Raw genomic sequence first — 18,455 nt, forward strand, 5'->3', positions numbered from 1 at the left:
TGTGATTTAACCGCTTTATTCATGAGATAATAGTGATTTTTCCCACTTTATTCAATGTCATGATAATGGCAACATCATGTGAAAATCAACCCGTTATTGAGCTATATTGACAGGATTTATTGACGATTTAATGATACTTGTCTCCCATGTTTGTTCCAGGTTTGCTTTTCTGATGTTGTCGTACCTTTATAACAGGAGCCCTTTGGGAAATTAAACACGAGAGGCAAATGTAATCCCTTTGCGCAACTTTTCCGGCAAACGTTGGCTGTAGGGAACTTTGCACTTTCATGTGTTTGCCAGTTGCAAGGAGTCAGGGGAGCACAAATGTTCTTGTCTGAGATGATAAATAACCACACTGGCTGCTTTCTGAGGGCAAGCGCCCAAGTCAAGATGGAAGCTGGCAATTTTACCTGAGCTGTTGAGGTCATGTTCTTTTTCAGATCGCACTTTTATCGTCCGCCCTCCTGAGGACAGCACTGTTATTAAGGGAACCACCGCGATGCTGCAGTGCGAAGCTGCTCATGACCCCAGAATTTCAATCAGGTTGGTGGTGTCTGCAGTTGTTTGTGCAGGTTATTTGAATTTAATTTTACAAACCAGCAGCGTTGTGTTAGGTGAGCTTATTCTGGGCGCCAGGTATTCCCAGCAACCGTGTCCTAAGGTTGTAGGTTGCGCCATTAATCACGTCAAGTCCTTTTTATTTTCCCACTTCCAACTTATATATTATTTACAATGAACAATGTTCCACTTCATGACTTCAATACAACGTCCCATGATTTACTGTCGGGGGTTAATACAATATCAATAAAACTGACTTGTCAAAAGCTGATACTTAATGAGAATCAAACCCAAAGCAATTTAATGGGCTTGTAAGGATGTTGACAGAGAGGGGTCTTGAAAAATTCCATGTCGGCTCCAAGAAATCACCAATTCAGCCCCGCAGAATGTAAAGTAGTTTTTAAACTGTCCAATTCTACAGGCTGGAATAAGAGGAATTCCCCTTCTATTTCTTTGTCATGATGAACATGTAGAGAAATGAAAAGCAATGCATGTGAAAAGGGGGGAAGCTAACTAAGAATGCTGTAGTTCCTTTTAGAACATGTTAAACAATACCATTGCAGTAGAAGAAAAAGTATAGACACAGATAGAGGGGGAAACAGTGCCTTAAAAGCATTTTCCCGTTGCAAATGCTAATAGTGTTACATCTATGTGTGCTTCTATACATGGCTGTGAAATAGCTTCGTGCTATAAATCATAACATTGAAATCACTGACAGGGAAAAAGATATAAAATGGCTCCTAAAAATAATGAAAATTTAATGTTAGCTTTTATACAGCATATTATAAGTGTATGAAAATTTGTACATATGTTACTTTAGATAGCTTTCCAACAGCCTAAAGTAGGCCAGGATCTATTCTGTGACAGGTATAAGAAAGTAGCTAACAAATATTCTTGAAATGCACTCCCTTTCTTTCCATTTATATTCAAATGTATTCAAGAGGAGAGTATTATCCTTTGCTGTGCACCCTAAATCTTGAAAGGGTACATATGACCCCAAAAAATTATGAATTGCTGCCTGTTCATATTTGGTGGAAGGAATAAGAGTTCTTGAATTTAAAAAGTCATATATCTAATATGTTCTGGGATAGGAGCCCAGAGTTGGGTCCAGAGCTTGGGGGGCCTAGTGTGGTGTCCATAGGTTTCTGGGGATTCTGGAACAAAAAGCTGCCATTTCCTTTAAGTCATTTTCATTTTAAGTCATACAACTTTTAAAAAACAACAACACAATGAAGTAAACTAAGGAAGGTTGTGCCCTTGCCTCTTTGCATTTCCGAGAAGCAAACACAAAAAGACCAGCATCCTGGGCCCTCTCCCAAAAGCCCACACCTTGTTTAGATTGATCATCCATGCTTCAAATTTGATTTTGAAGGAGTAGAATTACACCCTCCGTCTTGAACCGTAGTGCATTTTATTAGAGTTGCCGGCCTGCCAGACATTGACTGCATCCAAATGAGACCTTGGAAGATGACTAGCAAGCATCACTGTGCTTCATAATTATTTAGCTCTGTTTTTACCATATAATTTCAGCACTTGATATGTCATCATTTTTAACGAAATAGACAGCTGACTTTAATGGTCTGAAATACTGTGACAATCAGGTATGTTTGGAAGAAGGACAACGTTGTCATAAATCCATCTAGCAGCTCCCGCGTCACGATAGAAAAAGATGGCACCCTCATCATCAGCCAGACGTGGTCCGGTGACATTGGAGACTACACCTGCGAAGTCACTTCCTTCGGCGGAAACGATTCCAGAGTGGCTCGGATGGAAGTGATGTGAGTGTTGTGACTGTTTTGGATGATACCGATGATCATTTATGTCTTCTACTATTCTATACTTTTTTTAACTTTGACTTTTTGTTTGCTTTAAGAAATTGAACTGGTTCATTCTATGTAATACGTCTCTCTAGAGGTGGTGAAGCGTAGATTACTGTCTATGCTCTTCTATTTTTCTTTGCTTCATCCTATAAATCCATGGTTACATGCCCCTAAGTGTTACTCTCGACTTATCCATGGGTCATATCAAAATCCATAATTTTGGTCCCCAAACTGCCCTCAATTTATACATGAGGTCAACTTATAGTTTATGTACAGTAGGTTGATGCTTTGGCTGAGATCTTATATGTGTGAGTAGCACATGCGCAGTTCCACATCTGCCCATTCCTGGTAGCTGTCAAACACCAGAAGGGGTGAGATGACAGAGTATTAATTGAAATAGTTCCTGCCAAGCCAAGACAGTTAGAGGTTATGATTCTTCCAGTCCAGTCCTTCACTTCTTTGAGCTGGGTTTCTTTTGGCATTTTACAGATGCAAGGTTGAGTAGGCAGTTCAGGAGCTTATTACACAGGGTCCAGGTGCAAGCCCAGAACCTTCCGATTCAGTTCTTTTATGTCTCTGCTGTAGTAAACTATCCCTTCTTCTTCTTCATGAAGAGCTGCGTCTGACCATGATTATCCATATTAAATGCTCCAGCGATGAGTATAAAATTGAAAGGAACCTGCATTGATTGTTCTTCCTCGGCTTTGCTGATCCTCAAGCTTTGATGGAAGTGGATTGTAAGAACAGCTGGCAGTTTTGTAGAGCAGGAGAAGATGATAGTCTAATACGATAATCTTTTAGAATGAACCTGAGCAGTAATGTTTTGGGGTTGTTGTTTTTAATAGCATCAGTTTCTGCTGGCTAGTCACACCTAATCTTCTGTTGGAGAAGATGCCTAAGAATGCTTCTTCAACCTTGCACCATAATGTGTTCATTTCTAAAAGTTTTGTGGTTGATTTTAACATCCATCTTTGGTCACCTCTTTAGTGCCAGGGTTGGATTATGTTTGGAAGCCATTGGTTTTACATTCTCTCCCTCGGTTCTCCTGGAATGCATTCATACTGCTGTTGAAAATCTGTAAAAGGGCTGAGGAGAATCTGCAAAATCTATAAAAGGCCAAGAAGAGAACCCCAAACAGATTGTTTCTTCTGAGACTTAATTAGATTGTTGCTTTCTGTGGTTAAATTGATGCCTTCTGCACTTCTCTGGGGGCCTTTGAGAACAGACCAGGTGCAACTTTATAACCTTAGCATTAAAGCTAAACAGCTAGCGCACACTGATGCAGTACCATTTAGGAAACCTTAAAAGTGTAGGGTTCTCCACTGATCATTTTATATAACCCTCCTCTTTTGACTGGGTGTCCTCCAAAATCTCAGGGACTTTGCCAATCCTGCTACAAAATTGTGTTAACCAGGGATGGCAGGAATTGAACCGGGAACCTTATGCATACAAAATACTTGTTCAGCCACTAAACTGGCTTCTGGCTTAGGCCCAGTCTATTTGAAAGACCATGTCTCCCTATGCAAACCTGCCAGAGTCTTAGGATCTTCAGGGGAAGACTTTCTCTTTGTCCTGCCTCCATCACAGGTTCATGCGGTGGAGAGAGTGCCTTCTTGGTGGCTTCCCATACTATCAAATTCCCTTCCATAGGAGACTAGGCTGGTCTCCTTTTGCAAGCCATCAAAGACCTTCTTATTCAAGCCAGCTTTTAATGCATGCTTGCAAGAAGCTGCCTTCTGGGGGTGAGTGGGTGGGTACTCTAGTTTGAATTTTTGAATTTTTGAATGTTTTAATGCTTTTATATTGTTTAATTATGGTTTTAAAAACAGTGATCCTTTAATTGTGTTTCGATTTTATTATATTTTTAGCTGAGCATTCTTGTTTGTGAACCACTTTGCTAGGAGGAAGGGGGCATATAGGTGCAATAAATAAAATAAAGAAGATGGTGGCCTCTGTCCAGTGACCCAGGATCACGGCTTTCCATGATTCTTATACCTTGGTCTCTGAGAGCTCTTTCTTTACTTTAATGTTAGATGACAGGTGCCGTGCCATGGCCATACATTGGCAAAGATGTTGCTTCAGAAGAAGCAATGCGTGGAAACCAGAAAGGCTTCACCAAGGAAAAGAAGGCCAGATACAGTGCTGGAAACATAAAGGACATCCGTTTGAATTTCTCCTTTATTAAGTGCGAGTTAATAATAGTGATTCTCGCAGATGTATAGGAACAAGACTCCAAATGACACCCTGTTAAAAAGCCATCTCGTCATGGGTGCCATCTCCATCTATTCCTCCAATTGCTTTGACTGCCTCTTACCATTTGTACGCTCTCTCTTTTTTATTATTTTGCATGCTTCATCTAAGTGAGAACAATCGGGAAGAAGTCAGGCAGAAAGCAGATTATCTTTTCCACACAATAGAGAAGGCTTTCAGTAATTTCCAGCCTCTCTGGTGGGCTATTATCCGGGAAGGAAAAAATTACTGCTGCATCCAAATTTACCTGCAGGAAGAGAAAACACACACACACACATACACACACACACACACACCCCGCCACAAAAGGCAAGAAGCCCCTTTCCTTGTCAAATGCCAAATGAATAGATTATTTTGCTAATGTTTCGAAAGGTCAGATCCTACTCCTTCCCACACACAGACTTTTAGGTCATCTGGAGAAGCAAAAATGGTGTCTTGTAAAATAAATGTGAAATGTCTTCCCCAGAAAGATGAAAATTCTTTGGAAATTTGCATTGATATAAAACTGTAAAAAGGCATAATAATGAAAGATTGAGTCCCAAAGAAAGATTATTTTCATTAGTACACACTGGTGGGGAGAAAACTAGAGAGGACCTATAGCTAAGTAGTGGGATATGCTTTTGTACATAGAACATCTCTAGCAAAATTCATCCCGTCCAGCTGTCCCCCTTATCAAGGATCCTCTTGATATTCTCTCTTACCCTACTTTTCCAGCTGCTTTTAAAATGCCCCAGTTGCTCTCTCCTCCTCCCACTTTACTCATTACCCCTTACTTACTCTCTGCAAATAATAATTGGGAAGAAAAGGAGCAGAATATTGCCCTTTCCAGTAGGCTCAGCCTAAAGCAAACTGCTGCAGCCTATCCTATGTCCCTTCCTCATCAATAACTTTTGCCACCTTGACCGCATTCTGGTTTTTCTTGGCCCAACATCTCCTGGTTTACATCTGCAAAACGTCAAAAGGTTTGAAAATCCCAGGAATCTGTAGATAGTCCTGTGAGAGACCTTTCCCCCCAAAACCTGGAGATCCGATCAGTGTAGGTGATACTGAGCTAAACAACTTAACAGTCTGGTTTGATATAAGGCAGATTCTACTGAACAAAGGATACTTGAACTCATGGTATGCAGCCCAGTTCATCTCTGATATAAAATTTAATTATCTGCGAGGCCACCAAAGACGGTGGGGCTGAAATCCAACTCAGTGTATTCCGGATTGGGAGTAGACATCTGGCGGCTAAGTTGGCACTACTTAGCTGAGCCTCTGCCAAACACTTGTATGAAAGGTATAATTTATAGCAGAGAAGCTGCAGGTGGTGGGATGGTGCTTAACCCTTCCCTAACCTATATTTTTTACTCGTAATATGTGATTCAGCACATGTACACCCTCAGAGTTGCTGAGGATGGTAGGCTGGTGTAACATTTCCATCCCATCTACTCCTTTGTCCTCTTCTTTGCTGCTTTGCAACTGTTTGCTAGCAACAAACCATATATACTCATATATAAGTCTAGAAATTTAGGTTAAAAAATTGACCCCAAAAACCTAAGTCGACTTATCCACGGGTCAATGTAAATATTGTATCTTAACTCTTATTTAAAAGAAGGAACCATCACATTGTGAAAGTCAAGGGTATAATCTGTCCTGAAAGTATTGACCCCCTCTTTTCTCTCACCCATCCAGCTTTAAGAGTGAGCACAAAGAGTTATGACTGCTGGAATTTTGTTCATGCTTTGATATGGTTTTCCTTTGCTTCATCCTTTAGATCCTTTGCTATATGCCCCTAAATTTTACCCTTGTACATAAGTCTTATCAATATCCATAATTTTGCCCCCAAAACTTATCCTCGACTTATACATGAGGCTGACTTATAGTTGAGTATACAGTATATGGTAGGTTGCTTCTCCAGAACACTTTTTACTCTCTTCTTAACTTGGCAGCAGTTGAGAAACAAGTTGGTTGCTCACCAATGGATCTGCCAATGGTCCTCTACCTGAGGCCAACTTTGTTGACCGTAATAAAGATGGACTAGAACCAGTTAAAACCATAAGATTCTGTTTTGTTCATTAGCTTTTTATTCCTCTATTTCCCTACCACCAGCTGAGCTACTTACCACGAGTTCATGGCAGACTTAACTTCAGAAGTCTTTTATGACTATGAAGGAATGCCTTTTTCCCCCTTCCCATTTCTTGTTTTAAGTAAATTGACAGAGAAGCTTGCTTAATCTCTCTTGCCTTCTTGGTAATCCTCTCTTCAGTCACAGTCTTTCTAATTACCTGCTGTTCGGCTCCCCTTCCAACCTTCAGCAAGAAGTCTTTCCAAAAACATGTCTGGTTGCTTTTTTATTCCCTCCTTAGCACAAATAGCTTGCTTTCAGCTAATTTTATAAGCAAGTCGGTGGGTGTTTGCTGAGCAAAATTTGTAGCTGCCCTCTGGCAGTTGCAGACTGTTTTTGGAAAACACTGGGGGATTTGTGCCGACTGTGTATCGCCTTTGAGGATCTAACATTTATTCTCCAGCCTTAAGGTTGTGATGAAACAGTTACCACTCTTTTAGGTGAGGTGCTAGGAAAATCAAAATGCTGCCAAATCCCAGAAGGCTGCTTACTTATGATCAGACACTCACTGTCTGAGGTTACATCTTCATTGCGGAAATAATGTGGTTTGGCACGGCTTTGACTGCCGTGGCTCAGTGCTGTGGGATACTGGGATTTGTAGTTTGGGGAGATATTTATCTGCCTCTTTCAGAGAGCTCTGGTGCCGCAACAAACTCCATATCCATGGATTCCATAGCATTGATCCATAGCAGTTAAGAATTCAAGACATAACCGTGTTCGTCTCCATAACCTCCATAACCACAGATCATTTTATCCATGGGTTCAAGCATTCACAGCTCAAAAATATTTTAAAAATCTATAAATTCCAAAGAACAAACCGTGATTTTGCCATTTTATATAAGGGGCACCATTTTACTATGCCAGTGTATTCAATGGGACTTCAGCATCCATGGATTTTGTTATTCATGGGGCATCCTGGAACCAAACCCCAGCAGATACCAAGGGCTGACAGAGCAATCTTGTAGCATCTTTGAGACTAACTAAAGAAAGAAGTTGGCAGCATGAGCGTTTGTAGACTTGTCTACTTCCTATTTCACCAAATCCCTCAAAGACTGAAGTCTATGAAAGCTCATGCTGCCAACTTCTTTCTTTAGTTAGTCTCAAAGGTGCTACAAGATCTCTCTACATACCTAAAGCAGTTAAAGGAGTGTCAAATTGCATTATTTCTGCAGTGCAGATGCAGCCTGAGATAGTTTAAAGGTATTAGTGGACTGCTGGATCAAAAAATGGAAAGGGGGCAGGCAATATTATAAGCAACTTGAACTGTACAGCCATATTCAGTCTATGCAATTTTGAAGGGTGGCATACAAAGAGAGGGGGACTGTGTGCCCTGTCTTTAGCTCCCTGGAGAAAATATGGGCTATGTACCAACAGAAAGCAGTCCATAACAGAGGCTCAATAAATTTCAGGCTAGTTCCTTAGAGATTTCACCAAGACAGTCGTAGAGCTTTGCGGATTCTGCCCTTGTGTGTGCCCTTGTTTTGGCACAGGAGATAGCCCAATATAGATCTGTCCCCAGTCTGAGAGCCGCTTAATAGGGATATCATTTCATGGATGTCAAGAGCATGAAACTTAAATTTCTTGGAGAGGGAAGTCGCAGTATTCATGAACACGTAAGTGTTTATAGTGATGGTGTCAACAATTTCTCATCTCCTTGGCTCTCCATATTTTCTGTTCTCCTGTATATAACGTAGAAACATTTGTTCAAGTGAGATTAATAATTGTTCACCTCCACTTGTGTGATCAAGTGAGAGCCCGATACAGTTCCCCAACTCGAGGGTTCTCCTTCAGTTTTAAATGATGGTTCTTGCTGAGAAATATTTCTTGCTAGCTCAGTGCCTTTCATTGTAGTACTTTCCTTGTAGTAACTTCGGCATCTTAGCATCCACTGCAACTGACACTTACTTAAGAAGTCAACAGATCCTTGTGCTTAGATTTTGCGCTCTTATAAATTAGCACAAAATGCTTCTTAACCAAAAAATATTGGTTAATTATTTACCCTTACTAATACTGACTCAAGATTACTATTTATGTTGTCCATTTGGTGTTTTTTTAAGCCTTTCCAAGAAATCCATTTTAGCAATCCCACTGTGTCCTAATCCAGAATAGCAGAGATTGCATTAGAGACGAAGAACTTCAAAGTGATTGATGCTCTAGCACATTAATATTAAAATTTGGAGGAAGTCTTGCAAGATATAAACAAGCCCTTGCATTTAAACTCAGGACAACCCAAAAGGGACATTAACTTGTACAGTGTTTCCCCAAATGGCAATCAAACCGACTTTCCTAATGAGTGCAGACAAGTTTGACATTCACTCTTTCAGATGCAGAGGAGTCTCTTTATATTTCTGCTAAAGACCAGAATTCTAAATAGGCCAAAACAATCCCCTTCTAGATCAACTTTTGACATAAGCAGAATGACAGATGCCTTGACCATGCATGCTTCATTTCTTTCCAGCAAGTGGAAAGTAACTTTGAATGGCTACCTTTTAAAAACTGATCTACATTATTATATCTCCGTTACATCATTATATGGTCGCATTTTATTGACTGTGGGATCACTGTGGAGCGGTGAAACTAAAAAGCTCTAATTTGCGATGGGTGCTGAAAGACAAGCAGCTAGGGAAAAGAAAAGGCAGCAAAGAATATTAGAATGTGAAAACAGTTGCAGAGGAGGGATAAAAAGTATTTTTTCTCCAGCGATGGAAAGTGGAAATATTTGGCACAATCATAGTATATAACTTGAATATAGCCCAGAGGTATAATCTCTTGCATTCCCAGGATTTTCATTCTTTTTTACATTTGTACACAATGTTTAAGGCAATGTCCATTACATATTGTCCCTTTAGACTGCTATATCATTCCTCCAGAGCATCTGTTGCTTCCTTCTGCAGAGAGGAGGCCCTTTTGATCTGGAGTTTAATACTCACTGTCAGACCATCTCCTCTTTCTGTAATCGCTTTTACCGAGTCAAACATCATTTTATTTTTCAACCCAGGTTGTGCTGCCTGGTAGGAGTTGTAATAAGCTATGGACCGTGGTTCAAAGTTAATACAAAATTAAATTCATTTCTCCTCTCTTCATTTTGGAATCTGAGACTCGGAGTGTGCTTTTTATAGCTTTGATTTAACACTGCATCTGGAGGCCTGGAATTGCACTTGTTTATGAATCTGGACTTGTTGTGGTTTTCGATGGTGCTAAGTCCGCAGCGGCTTAATGAATTATGAAAAGAAACGAGTCCATTTTTTTAATTAAAGCATGTCAAGTACAATTACTGCTTCTTGGTCTGACCAGCCGGGGTCAGCAGTAATTGATCTTGAGAGAGAACTTCCCGCGAACATTCGGTGACAAATTGCTGGGCTGGTTGGCATTTCCTCATTCCTTGGTGAGAAGTTTGAGTTGTGCTTGGATTAGAAATGCCCCAAAGAGTCCCCGTTTTGTCAGCTACAAGTGGGGCTAACCCAAGGCATTCGAAGTTAGCTGAGGCAGAAAAGATAACTGAGCTACAATTAAAGGCCAACAACACTCATTGGATTTGCCCCATAGGGATGTAGGCAGAGTCCATGTGCTGAAGAAAGGGATGCTGGGTTTGGTTCTTGGCTTCTCTGGGTAGGGAGCTGTGAAAAGCATCAGTCTGAAACTCTGAAGAGCTGCTGCCGATCAGCGTAGGTAACACTATAAGGGTAGATCTTTGTGGGTTTTTGGGGCTACGTGGCCATGTTCTAGAAGAGTTTATTCCTGACGTTTCACCAGCATCTGTGGCTGGCATCTTCAGAGAAGATCTTCCTCTGAAGATGATCTTTCTCTGAAGATGCCAGCCACAGATGCTGGCAAAACCTCAGGAATAAACTCTTCTAGAACATGGCCACAGAGCCCGAAATCCCACAAAGATCTATGGATGCTGGCCATGAAAGCCTTTGACTTCACTATAAGGGTAGCTTCTTAGGTTCTTGCAGTCTGTCTCAGGAACCAAGATTTTACCATTGAAGTCTTCCACGGCTATAGCTTGCAAAATAGCATTCCAGATACTTTTCAGCTCAAAGTCTTAGGAGTTGCAGCTTATTTTTCCCAACTTGGTGGAGGAGGGTTACCCCATATTCCCCAACATTTCTCAGATGAAGACTGGGGCAAATGTGGCTAAGCAATGTCAGAGTGATTAAGATGGCAAAAATTATTAATGAAGAAGAACACGCAAGCTAGGCCAGCCTGCAGCAATTTGATTTTGCCTGAGCCTATTGGCAAGGGCAATTGCCACCTCCTCCTCTCCCTTAAGATGAATTCATTGAGTGCACATTGAACTCAGAGGTGGTTTGCCATAGCTTTCCTCTGACATACAGCCTACTGATCTTTAGTTTCTTTTAAGAAACAATTAAAAACGCATCTATTCCAGCTGGCTTTTTCACTCTAGGTAATAGTGTTCTTTCTCTGCTCCTTGTTGTTGTTTTTCGACCCCGGATTAGTGCAATATATTGTCTTTTTCTTGCCCCTAGTGAATTGTGATTTGTATAGATTCCTGTTCCTACCCCTAGTAATGATGTTTTTAAACTTTTTATATTGTGATGTTTTATCTGTATTTTATTGTTTCTTGTCTTGTAAGCCGCCTTGATCATGCAATTGGAAAGGCGGGATATAAATAAAAATTATTATTATTATTATATTATTATTACTGCACCTTGTATTCATTGGCAGAGTCCCATCCAAGTACTAACCAAGGCTGTCCCTACATAGCTTCCGAGATTAGATTGAGTCTGGTGTCTTCAGGTTATTTAAGCCTTCCCTCTTTCTCTTTCTCTCTGTATATACTCCTTTTACTTGACTCTATTTTGCTAATGATCTGCCAATGAGAATACAAGCTGCTAAGTGATTTTTACATGGTTGAGGCTTAAGAGCATGGGCAATAATTTTGGCTGGGTGTGCTGTATGGATGGCGACAACGTCTTCTGTTGCCCAAGTAGAAAAAATTCTGCTTTAAATCATCTCTCCTCCTCATTCCTTCCCCCTTGGTCTCCTATTCATATGTTTTACAGCTATTCCATTACTAAGGACATGCTGTAAAAACAATTTATGGACCAAGTGTTTCAATTTTTAAAAAAAACAACCAAATTTGAAATTGGCTTTTCCCACCACTTTACGTAAGACTCCCATTAGCTGTTTTAAGTGTCAGGCTAAGAAATTTCTGGATCAATCATCATTTAGGAACTGGACAAAACTCAGCTTCACATTGACTGGTTTTTTATATATATATTTCATTTGTACATTAGGCAGAAAGCTGTGTTTCCATCATGGCACCCTTCTGATGTCTTAACTGTCTGTAAGCACCATGCATAAGGGCATACAGCAAAGGGTAGGCTTTGTAAATGTTTCTTTCTAAGTTGCAATGGACTGTTTTTGGTCTCTCCTAGAGAACTGCCTCATCCCCCTCAGAACCTGCTGGCTACCTTGAACTCCTCCTTTAGCCGCAGCGTGATCCTCTCCTGGGTGCGTCCCTTTGATGGAAATAGTCCCGTCCTTCACTACATTGTTGAACTCTCCGAGAACAGTAAGTGAAGCAAAGCCCTCTTTCACCCTTTTCTATCCTTCACCTAGGAAGACGTCATTTCATATTTTGGGGTTTTTTTTGAGCCGTTAAGCTGATGTCCTCCGTATCTCTCTTTTTTACACTTGCAAATATACATGTGGATTTTTAAAAAGCGCAATTACTCTCCTCCAGTGAATAAGGCTGCGTTCTGCTAGGCTGGGGATTCTAATTGGGAGCTTCCCTGAACCACAACTGCTCCTCAGACTGCTGCACATGGCATTAGGTTTGACTTAATGTGCCAGGCATGGCTGCCTTGATGTTCATTGCTCAGGAATGAAATTAAGTACCCTGTCACAGTTCTGAAGTTTAGTTTATGTCTATTGTCATGGAAATCATTATTACAAGAGGTCTCCCCTTGCACCAGAGTCTGGTTCAAGATCCCATGCATTAGCCACCTTTCTTTACTGTCCAAACATCCTCTGTCAAAAACACTTTCTTTTCCCTTTTTGCTCTGCTTCACCAACACTACAATACAGTGGCAGGCACTCTCACACAGGTGCGCATAAGCTTGCACTTTGGCGAAAGCTAGCTTGCAACTTGGAGATGCTCCACTTACCTTTACGTTTACTGCTGTCAACCAAGAGCTGAGGCCGCCGTACCTTCTCTCATTTATTCCTGTCACCCCGGTCCTGCTCTTTTCCCTCTCCCCCAACATCTGCATGGCACATCTGGAATCTTGTGCCCAACAGCAGGCATGGGAAAGAGTGAACACAAGAACGGTTGGGTGGGGAGTGGGAATAGGCTGCAGCTGCTTTGTCTCCCAGAAAGATAAAGTGGAAATCTTCATGTTCCAAGGAAGCAGCCTTCATTCGTACCTTTGAACCCTTTTCATCTTTTGCAAACACACACTCACACTCTTTGTCTCTGTCTCTCTCACACACACTCTCTGCTGCCATACAACACTGATAACCTCAGATTCAGTCTCTACCTCTCATTTCTTGCTTTACACAGATGGGTGTGTTAGAGAAATGAAGGAATCAGGATGCAGCCAAAGAAAAGTATATTGTGCATGCATGAAGCTGATCATGTGCATGCACACACACATGCACACACACATATGCATCAGTGGAGGTTGCCCTTGTTCAAATTTTGTAGGATGCCAGAGCAAATGGGAAGACCTAATACGTATTTACTTGACTATTATATTTTGAAAAAGCTGCATATATTGTGGGTTTGAGTCCAGTCTGTGACAGACCTCTCCTTTTTTTTGTAATCCAAGTGCCCTGCTGATTCTCAGCAGCCATACTCTAAGAATATCAATGCAACTGGATATTTATGGGTTAGAAAGGTGGGCTTGTACATGCAGCTTTGAGTGGCCTTCAGGTACAATCCAGAGTATCAGGCTTTGCAGGAATCTGTCCTGGAGATAGGGATGACACTGTCAACTGGAAAATACAGTAATTCAGCTCTAAAAATCTGTAAGAAGCTCAGCAGAGATCTGATAACATCCTACAGAAAATGCTTCGATAATCCTGGAGAGTATGAAGGGATTTTCTGAACTCTCACACGCTGTCAGGCAAATCCGATGATTTTAGCTGATGGCATTGTAATCTACCACAGGAAAGGCCTCAGTGCATATCAGATACATGCACTTCACTCTGCTTTGTGTCGGCAAGCACACAAACAAAGAACCGAGAGGGTCTAGTAAGTGAGAGCTGTCATTACAAAAATGTTTCATTTAACTCAGATAGTCTAATCTTTTGGGAGGATGCCCCTTTGGATGACCTGAAGTCTGGCTTCTCCTTCTGGCTTGCCTTGGACTCATTTGGTGATCTTGGGCATGCTGTTCTGCATTACTACCTGTTTATCCTATGTAGAATAAGGATAATTGATCATGTTACACATCATAAAACTGTTGCAAGGATCAGTGAATATCGTTAAACAGTTTGTACTTGGTAAATGGCTAGATGCAAAGGGAAAACAGCATGCTTGTGATGCTTTCTTTGCAACAAATCCAGCAGGTGCCATTCTCCTCTTGCTTCTCATAATCTCTTGCATTTTAGCCTTTGCAGGAAAACATGGGTCCAGTCAGTGACTCCCTATGGGAATGGGGTTGCAAATCTGCTAAGACATGAAGAAAAGGGGGAACAAACTGTTGGAAACCAGTGTTCATTCTCTTCAAACTCCCATTTACATTTGCTATTAGAGCAATAGGAAGTAATATTTGGCTATCCGGTCTGTCTCCATACCATTCACACTGTCCCTTAAGCTTTTCTCATTTGATATACTGTAATGCATGATCACCAGGAATCAATAAATCTGAGCAACCAGATTCTTCCCTCCCTCTTTCAAGATGGTGTGTCCGTTCTACCAAGTTCCTTCATTACTTAAAATGTTGTCTAAATCCTGACTAAATAAAGAAAACTATGTATATATGTTTAGGATATGTAATATTTCAATGGAACTAGCATATATACATTGAATGCTGCCTTGCTTTACTATTGGCCTTGCTTTGATGGTCTCAAGAGAGTCAGTGCCTTTCTCTGTAAACTCTCTTAAAAGATGCTTAATTGAACCATCATTCCTAAAAAGGGTCTGACACTCCAGGAGACTATTCCACATTCATAACAAACTAACAGCATAAGTAATTTGACAAAACGTCCACCATTTATAGAAAATCATTCTGCAGAATAGTTAAAAGTAATAGACTTCCAGATGGTGCCGCTTCCGACCACAGATTGGGTATGTCCTTTTTCTGAATTCCCCTCATTTCAAACAAAAAGGCAGTTCATTGCCTCTGACGAATGAACTGGTACGTCAGGCCCTGGGAAAGCTTTCAAAAGCAGGTTTACTAGGCATGGGAATTTGGGACATGCATTTAAAAATACTAGTTTCCACCCAAAATAGAACACTTTAGAATGTCACCATCTCAGCTTCAGGTGTAGAATGCAAGCAAAGACCATGTAAAACTTATAATCAGAGCTTAAAAGGGAAATCAGAGATTATGCTTATAGAGTTAAAGGACAGTCATTGGCCTTATATAGGCCTGTTACAGACTGCTAAAATAAAGCTGCTTTGGGTCTTTTTGGAGGTATGCTATTTAAATGATGCATGGGTCCTAAGAGTCCAGAGGTCGCGCCAAAGCCACACTCCATTCCTAAGCACTGAAGTGCAGCTTTGGTGCAGCTTCCGGATTCTTAGGATGCATGCATCATTTAAACAGCATACCTCCAAAGAGACCTGAAGCAGCTTTATTTTGGCAGTCTGTAACAGGCCATAGTTTGATATTTGTGCTCCTTGTGTAAATCTCCAAAGTGTCATTCCACACTTTCCTCACTGTGCTAAAATATCCATCCTTTCCTGCTATGCAAAGGCCACCTGAGTATAGGAATATGCCAGCACTTCTTTTCTTGATGTCTCCAAGTTGAGTGACTCAAGCAAAATATGCAGGGACCATTCTGTCTCTGTGGCTAAAGGAAGAGAAAGCCTTGGAAAGCATGCAAATAGAGAGTGCTGATTAGTGCTTTCCTTTCCAGTTTGCCATGATGGGTTTCCTTTTCCTCACACTAAACTGTTGGGTAATTCCATCTGGTTTTCCCTGGCGATGTTCTTGCCAACACTGTGGGCTTCACTTTTGCTTGTCGCATGCAGTTTCTCTGCCTTCTCTACTGAAATATTGGCTTTCTGGAAATATTTGCCATTTGGGTATCATTGTGTTGTCAATTTCCTCGCGTGGCACAGGTGTCTTTTTCTGTATTTAAGCTGTCACTGGTTTTCCATATGTTTTCCATGAGCTCATTTGCTTGTACTCGTATCTTTTAAAGTGCCAACGGTAGTATAATATGTATAGCGCATCTCAATCCCTACTTGTTGTTCTGCAGATAAAACCTCAGTTGTCTGGGGTGTATTTTCAGATATGAGGCTGTTGCACTTTAATACTCTGTGGGTTTTTCCATCAGGAATCCTCACAGGGACTTGAGTTCCTAATATATCTGTTGCCAAACTTCGTCCCGCATTTGTTTTTACCTTGTTAAGGACTGAATCTTCCTCATATGTTTAGCAGACAGTGAACATGTTTAGAGTGTGCAGACTTGAAAATGAATAATCAGCGCCTCCCTTTCTGCGGGGAAACGGTCGGAGAAGGTGCATTTTTGCAAGTCTAAATTGAAAGCAACCAATTACTTGCTGCATAGGCAAGCCAGTCATCCAGCCTGACATATATTTATGTGCCGTTCCTTCAATATCATTCGCATAATATAAAAAGGGGGATGGAGAAAAGTGTTGGGGGGAAAAGCAGTGATGCGAGGCACAGATAGGCAAGAACCTCAGGTATCAAAAAGCAAGTAATCAAGTGTTCTTGTTTCAGTTTTCATTATCTGGCACAGGGGTAATCTGCTGGGAAATTCTGTTACAGAGGCTTCATTTAGACAATATGAGATGCACAAGGACACCTGCTCTGTATGTCCCCTGAGAACTTCGTGAGACTATCCACATCCACAGCAAAGAATAGGGGAGATGGAAGAATCTAGACATAATGAGAATGCAGCACAGATCCTAGGCTTCAGTGTAGTTTGGGTTAAACGCATCACATTATCGATTGCTATAAGAACACCTGCTTCTCCAAAGGCTCCTCCCCAAACCCTCTTTTCCCCTATATCCTCCTTAGTTGGTCATACCTATACACCACATTTCCCACAAATACATAGTACTCAAAGCAATTCACAGGACAGACAGTTGAAGCACGGTAAGGATAAACACTGTACAGTACTGACATTTCTTTTTAAAAAGTGTGATTGATTTAATATGTTAACAAAAACTAGCAATATCCTATACTCATAACATCAACATACCCGCATTAAGCGTTTTATGGAATGGTTTATATTGAAATACCCGACAACAAGGGCCCCATTCCCACTTACAGATAAATCAGTGTGCAATCTGAATCAATGGATCAATTCAACAGCAGAGCATGGTTCCCACTACATTTGCCCCGATCGCATGTTTTTCCTCTAAAACAATCCACTTGTGGTTCACTTTCATGCATGAATCTCTTCAAATGGACCTGCTCCAGCCGGCCAAAAGGCAAATTTAAATTAATTCCCATGCGCATCTGGTTCAGTGTCAAAAAGACGTGGGTTAAATGGGTCTGGTGCATGGTCTCCCTCACAGAATCGCTTCAGCGATTCGATTTAAGTGGGAACCAGGATCATTTGAACCGATTCCAACCCAATTGCGATCCGGTTTAAAAGTTAGTGGGAATGAGGCCAAGATAGCTCAACCACATAGAATGACAGCAAGACTGGAAGATATTAAAACACAACAACATTGAATTATCTTTAGCAGCATTCCCCAGGCAAGTGCACTGTATCCCAAAATGGTGGGAGCATGGAGCTCCACAATAGGAAAGGCAAAAATGGCCAGTGATTTCATGGCAGCTGGGCATAGAAGAGGCCTAGAGGCCAGGTATTGATCAACTGGATGGTCTTTGTTTTCCATCTGTAATCTGGACCAACACCAAACCTCCATGTGGCCCACAAACGTATCTTCATGTCTTTACTGGAGAACAGCCTATCCATAGCATGGCATTACATTGTGGAAAACTGACTTTTGGGAAAGGAGAGTTATTTCAGGCAGTGTCAGCCAAAGTGGAGGAGAGAAGAGGCACAGCCGTCTATGGTAGCCTACGCAAGAATGAAAGATTAGCACCGTCTCTTCCGTATAATGGAAGCTTATTTAATAGCTTGACCCATTGTGTCTGTTGTCACTGCTGCGGAGCGTCTCCCAGTTTTCTGGGTCAGGCAAGTGACAGTAATCCCCAAAGGAAGGGGAAGTGGGTGTTGACATTTTTATGGGATGTTTCCTGTTCTGGAAATAGGATGGAAAAGGGCAACAAAAAATGATCCGGCATATGGAGCCCTCTTGTCCTTTTTATGCCGTGCAACTAGCTACTTTGCTCTTCCTATACACATGCACACACACACACACACACACACACACATATATATAGTGCTTAAGGGAGGAGAAGCCTTTGAAAAAGCTTAGTTTGATTGTCAAGAGAAGGCTTGCTATTTAAATTTTAAAGGTACTCTGTGAACTTGCCGAATCCTTGGCTCCATGAGAAAGCAAATCTTCTCCCTCGAACCACTTTTTTTTCCCTGCGCAAAGCGGAGTGCCCAGGAGATGAATAGGGTTCGTTTAT

The 18,455-nt window shown here is 41.2% G+C and overlaps 1 protein-coding gene across 6 annotated transcripts in view; it reads left to right on the forward strand.

Annotated features, from left to right (window-relative positions):
• The window catches only part of SDK1 (sidekick cell adhesion molecule 1), a 455,695-nt gene that overhangs the window by 266,496 nt on the left and 170,744 nt on the right, over positions 1 to 18,455 (forward strand). For 4 of the 6 annotated variants that reach the window (XM_042438052.1, XM_042438056.1, XM_042438057.1 and 1 more), the window contains 3 exons: positions 441 to 543; positions 2,160 to 2,336; positions 12,141 to 12,277. In XM_042438052.1, the coding sequence (XP_042293986.1) occupies positions 441 to 543; positions 2,160 to 2,336; positions 12,141 to 12,277 (417 nt within the window). The remainder of the gene's footprint in view (positions 1 to 440; positions 544 to 2,159; positions 2,337 to 12,140; positions 12,278 to 18,455) is intronic. The other 2 variants (XM_042438054.1, XM_042438055.1) reach the window with 2 other exon arrangements.

The sequence above is a fragment of the Sceloporus undulatus genome, chromosome 8, assembly GCF_019175285.1.
Source record: "Sceloporus undulatus isolate JIND9_A2432 ecotype Alabama chromosome 8, SceUnd_v1.1, whole genome shotgun sequence".
In the NCBI taxonomy this organism is placed as follows: domain Eukaryota; kingdom Metazoa; phylum Chordata; class Lepidosauria; order Squamata; family Phrynosomatidae; genus Sceloporus; species Sceloporus undulatus.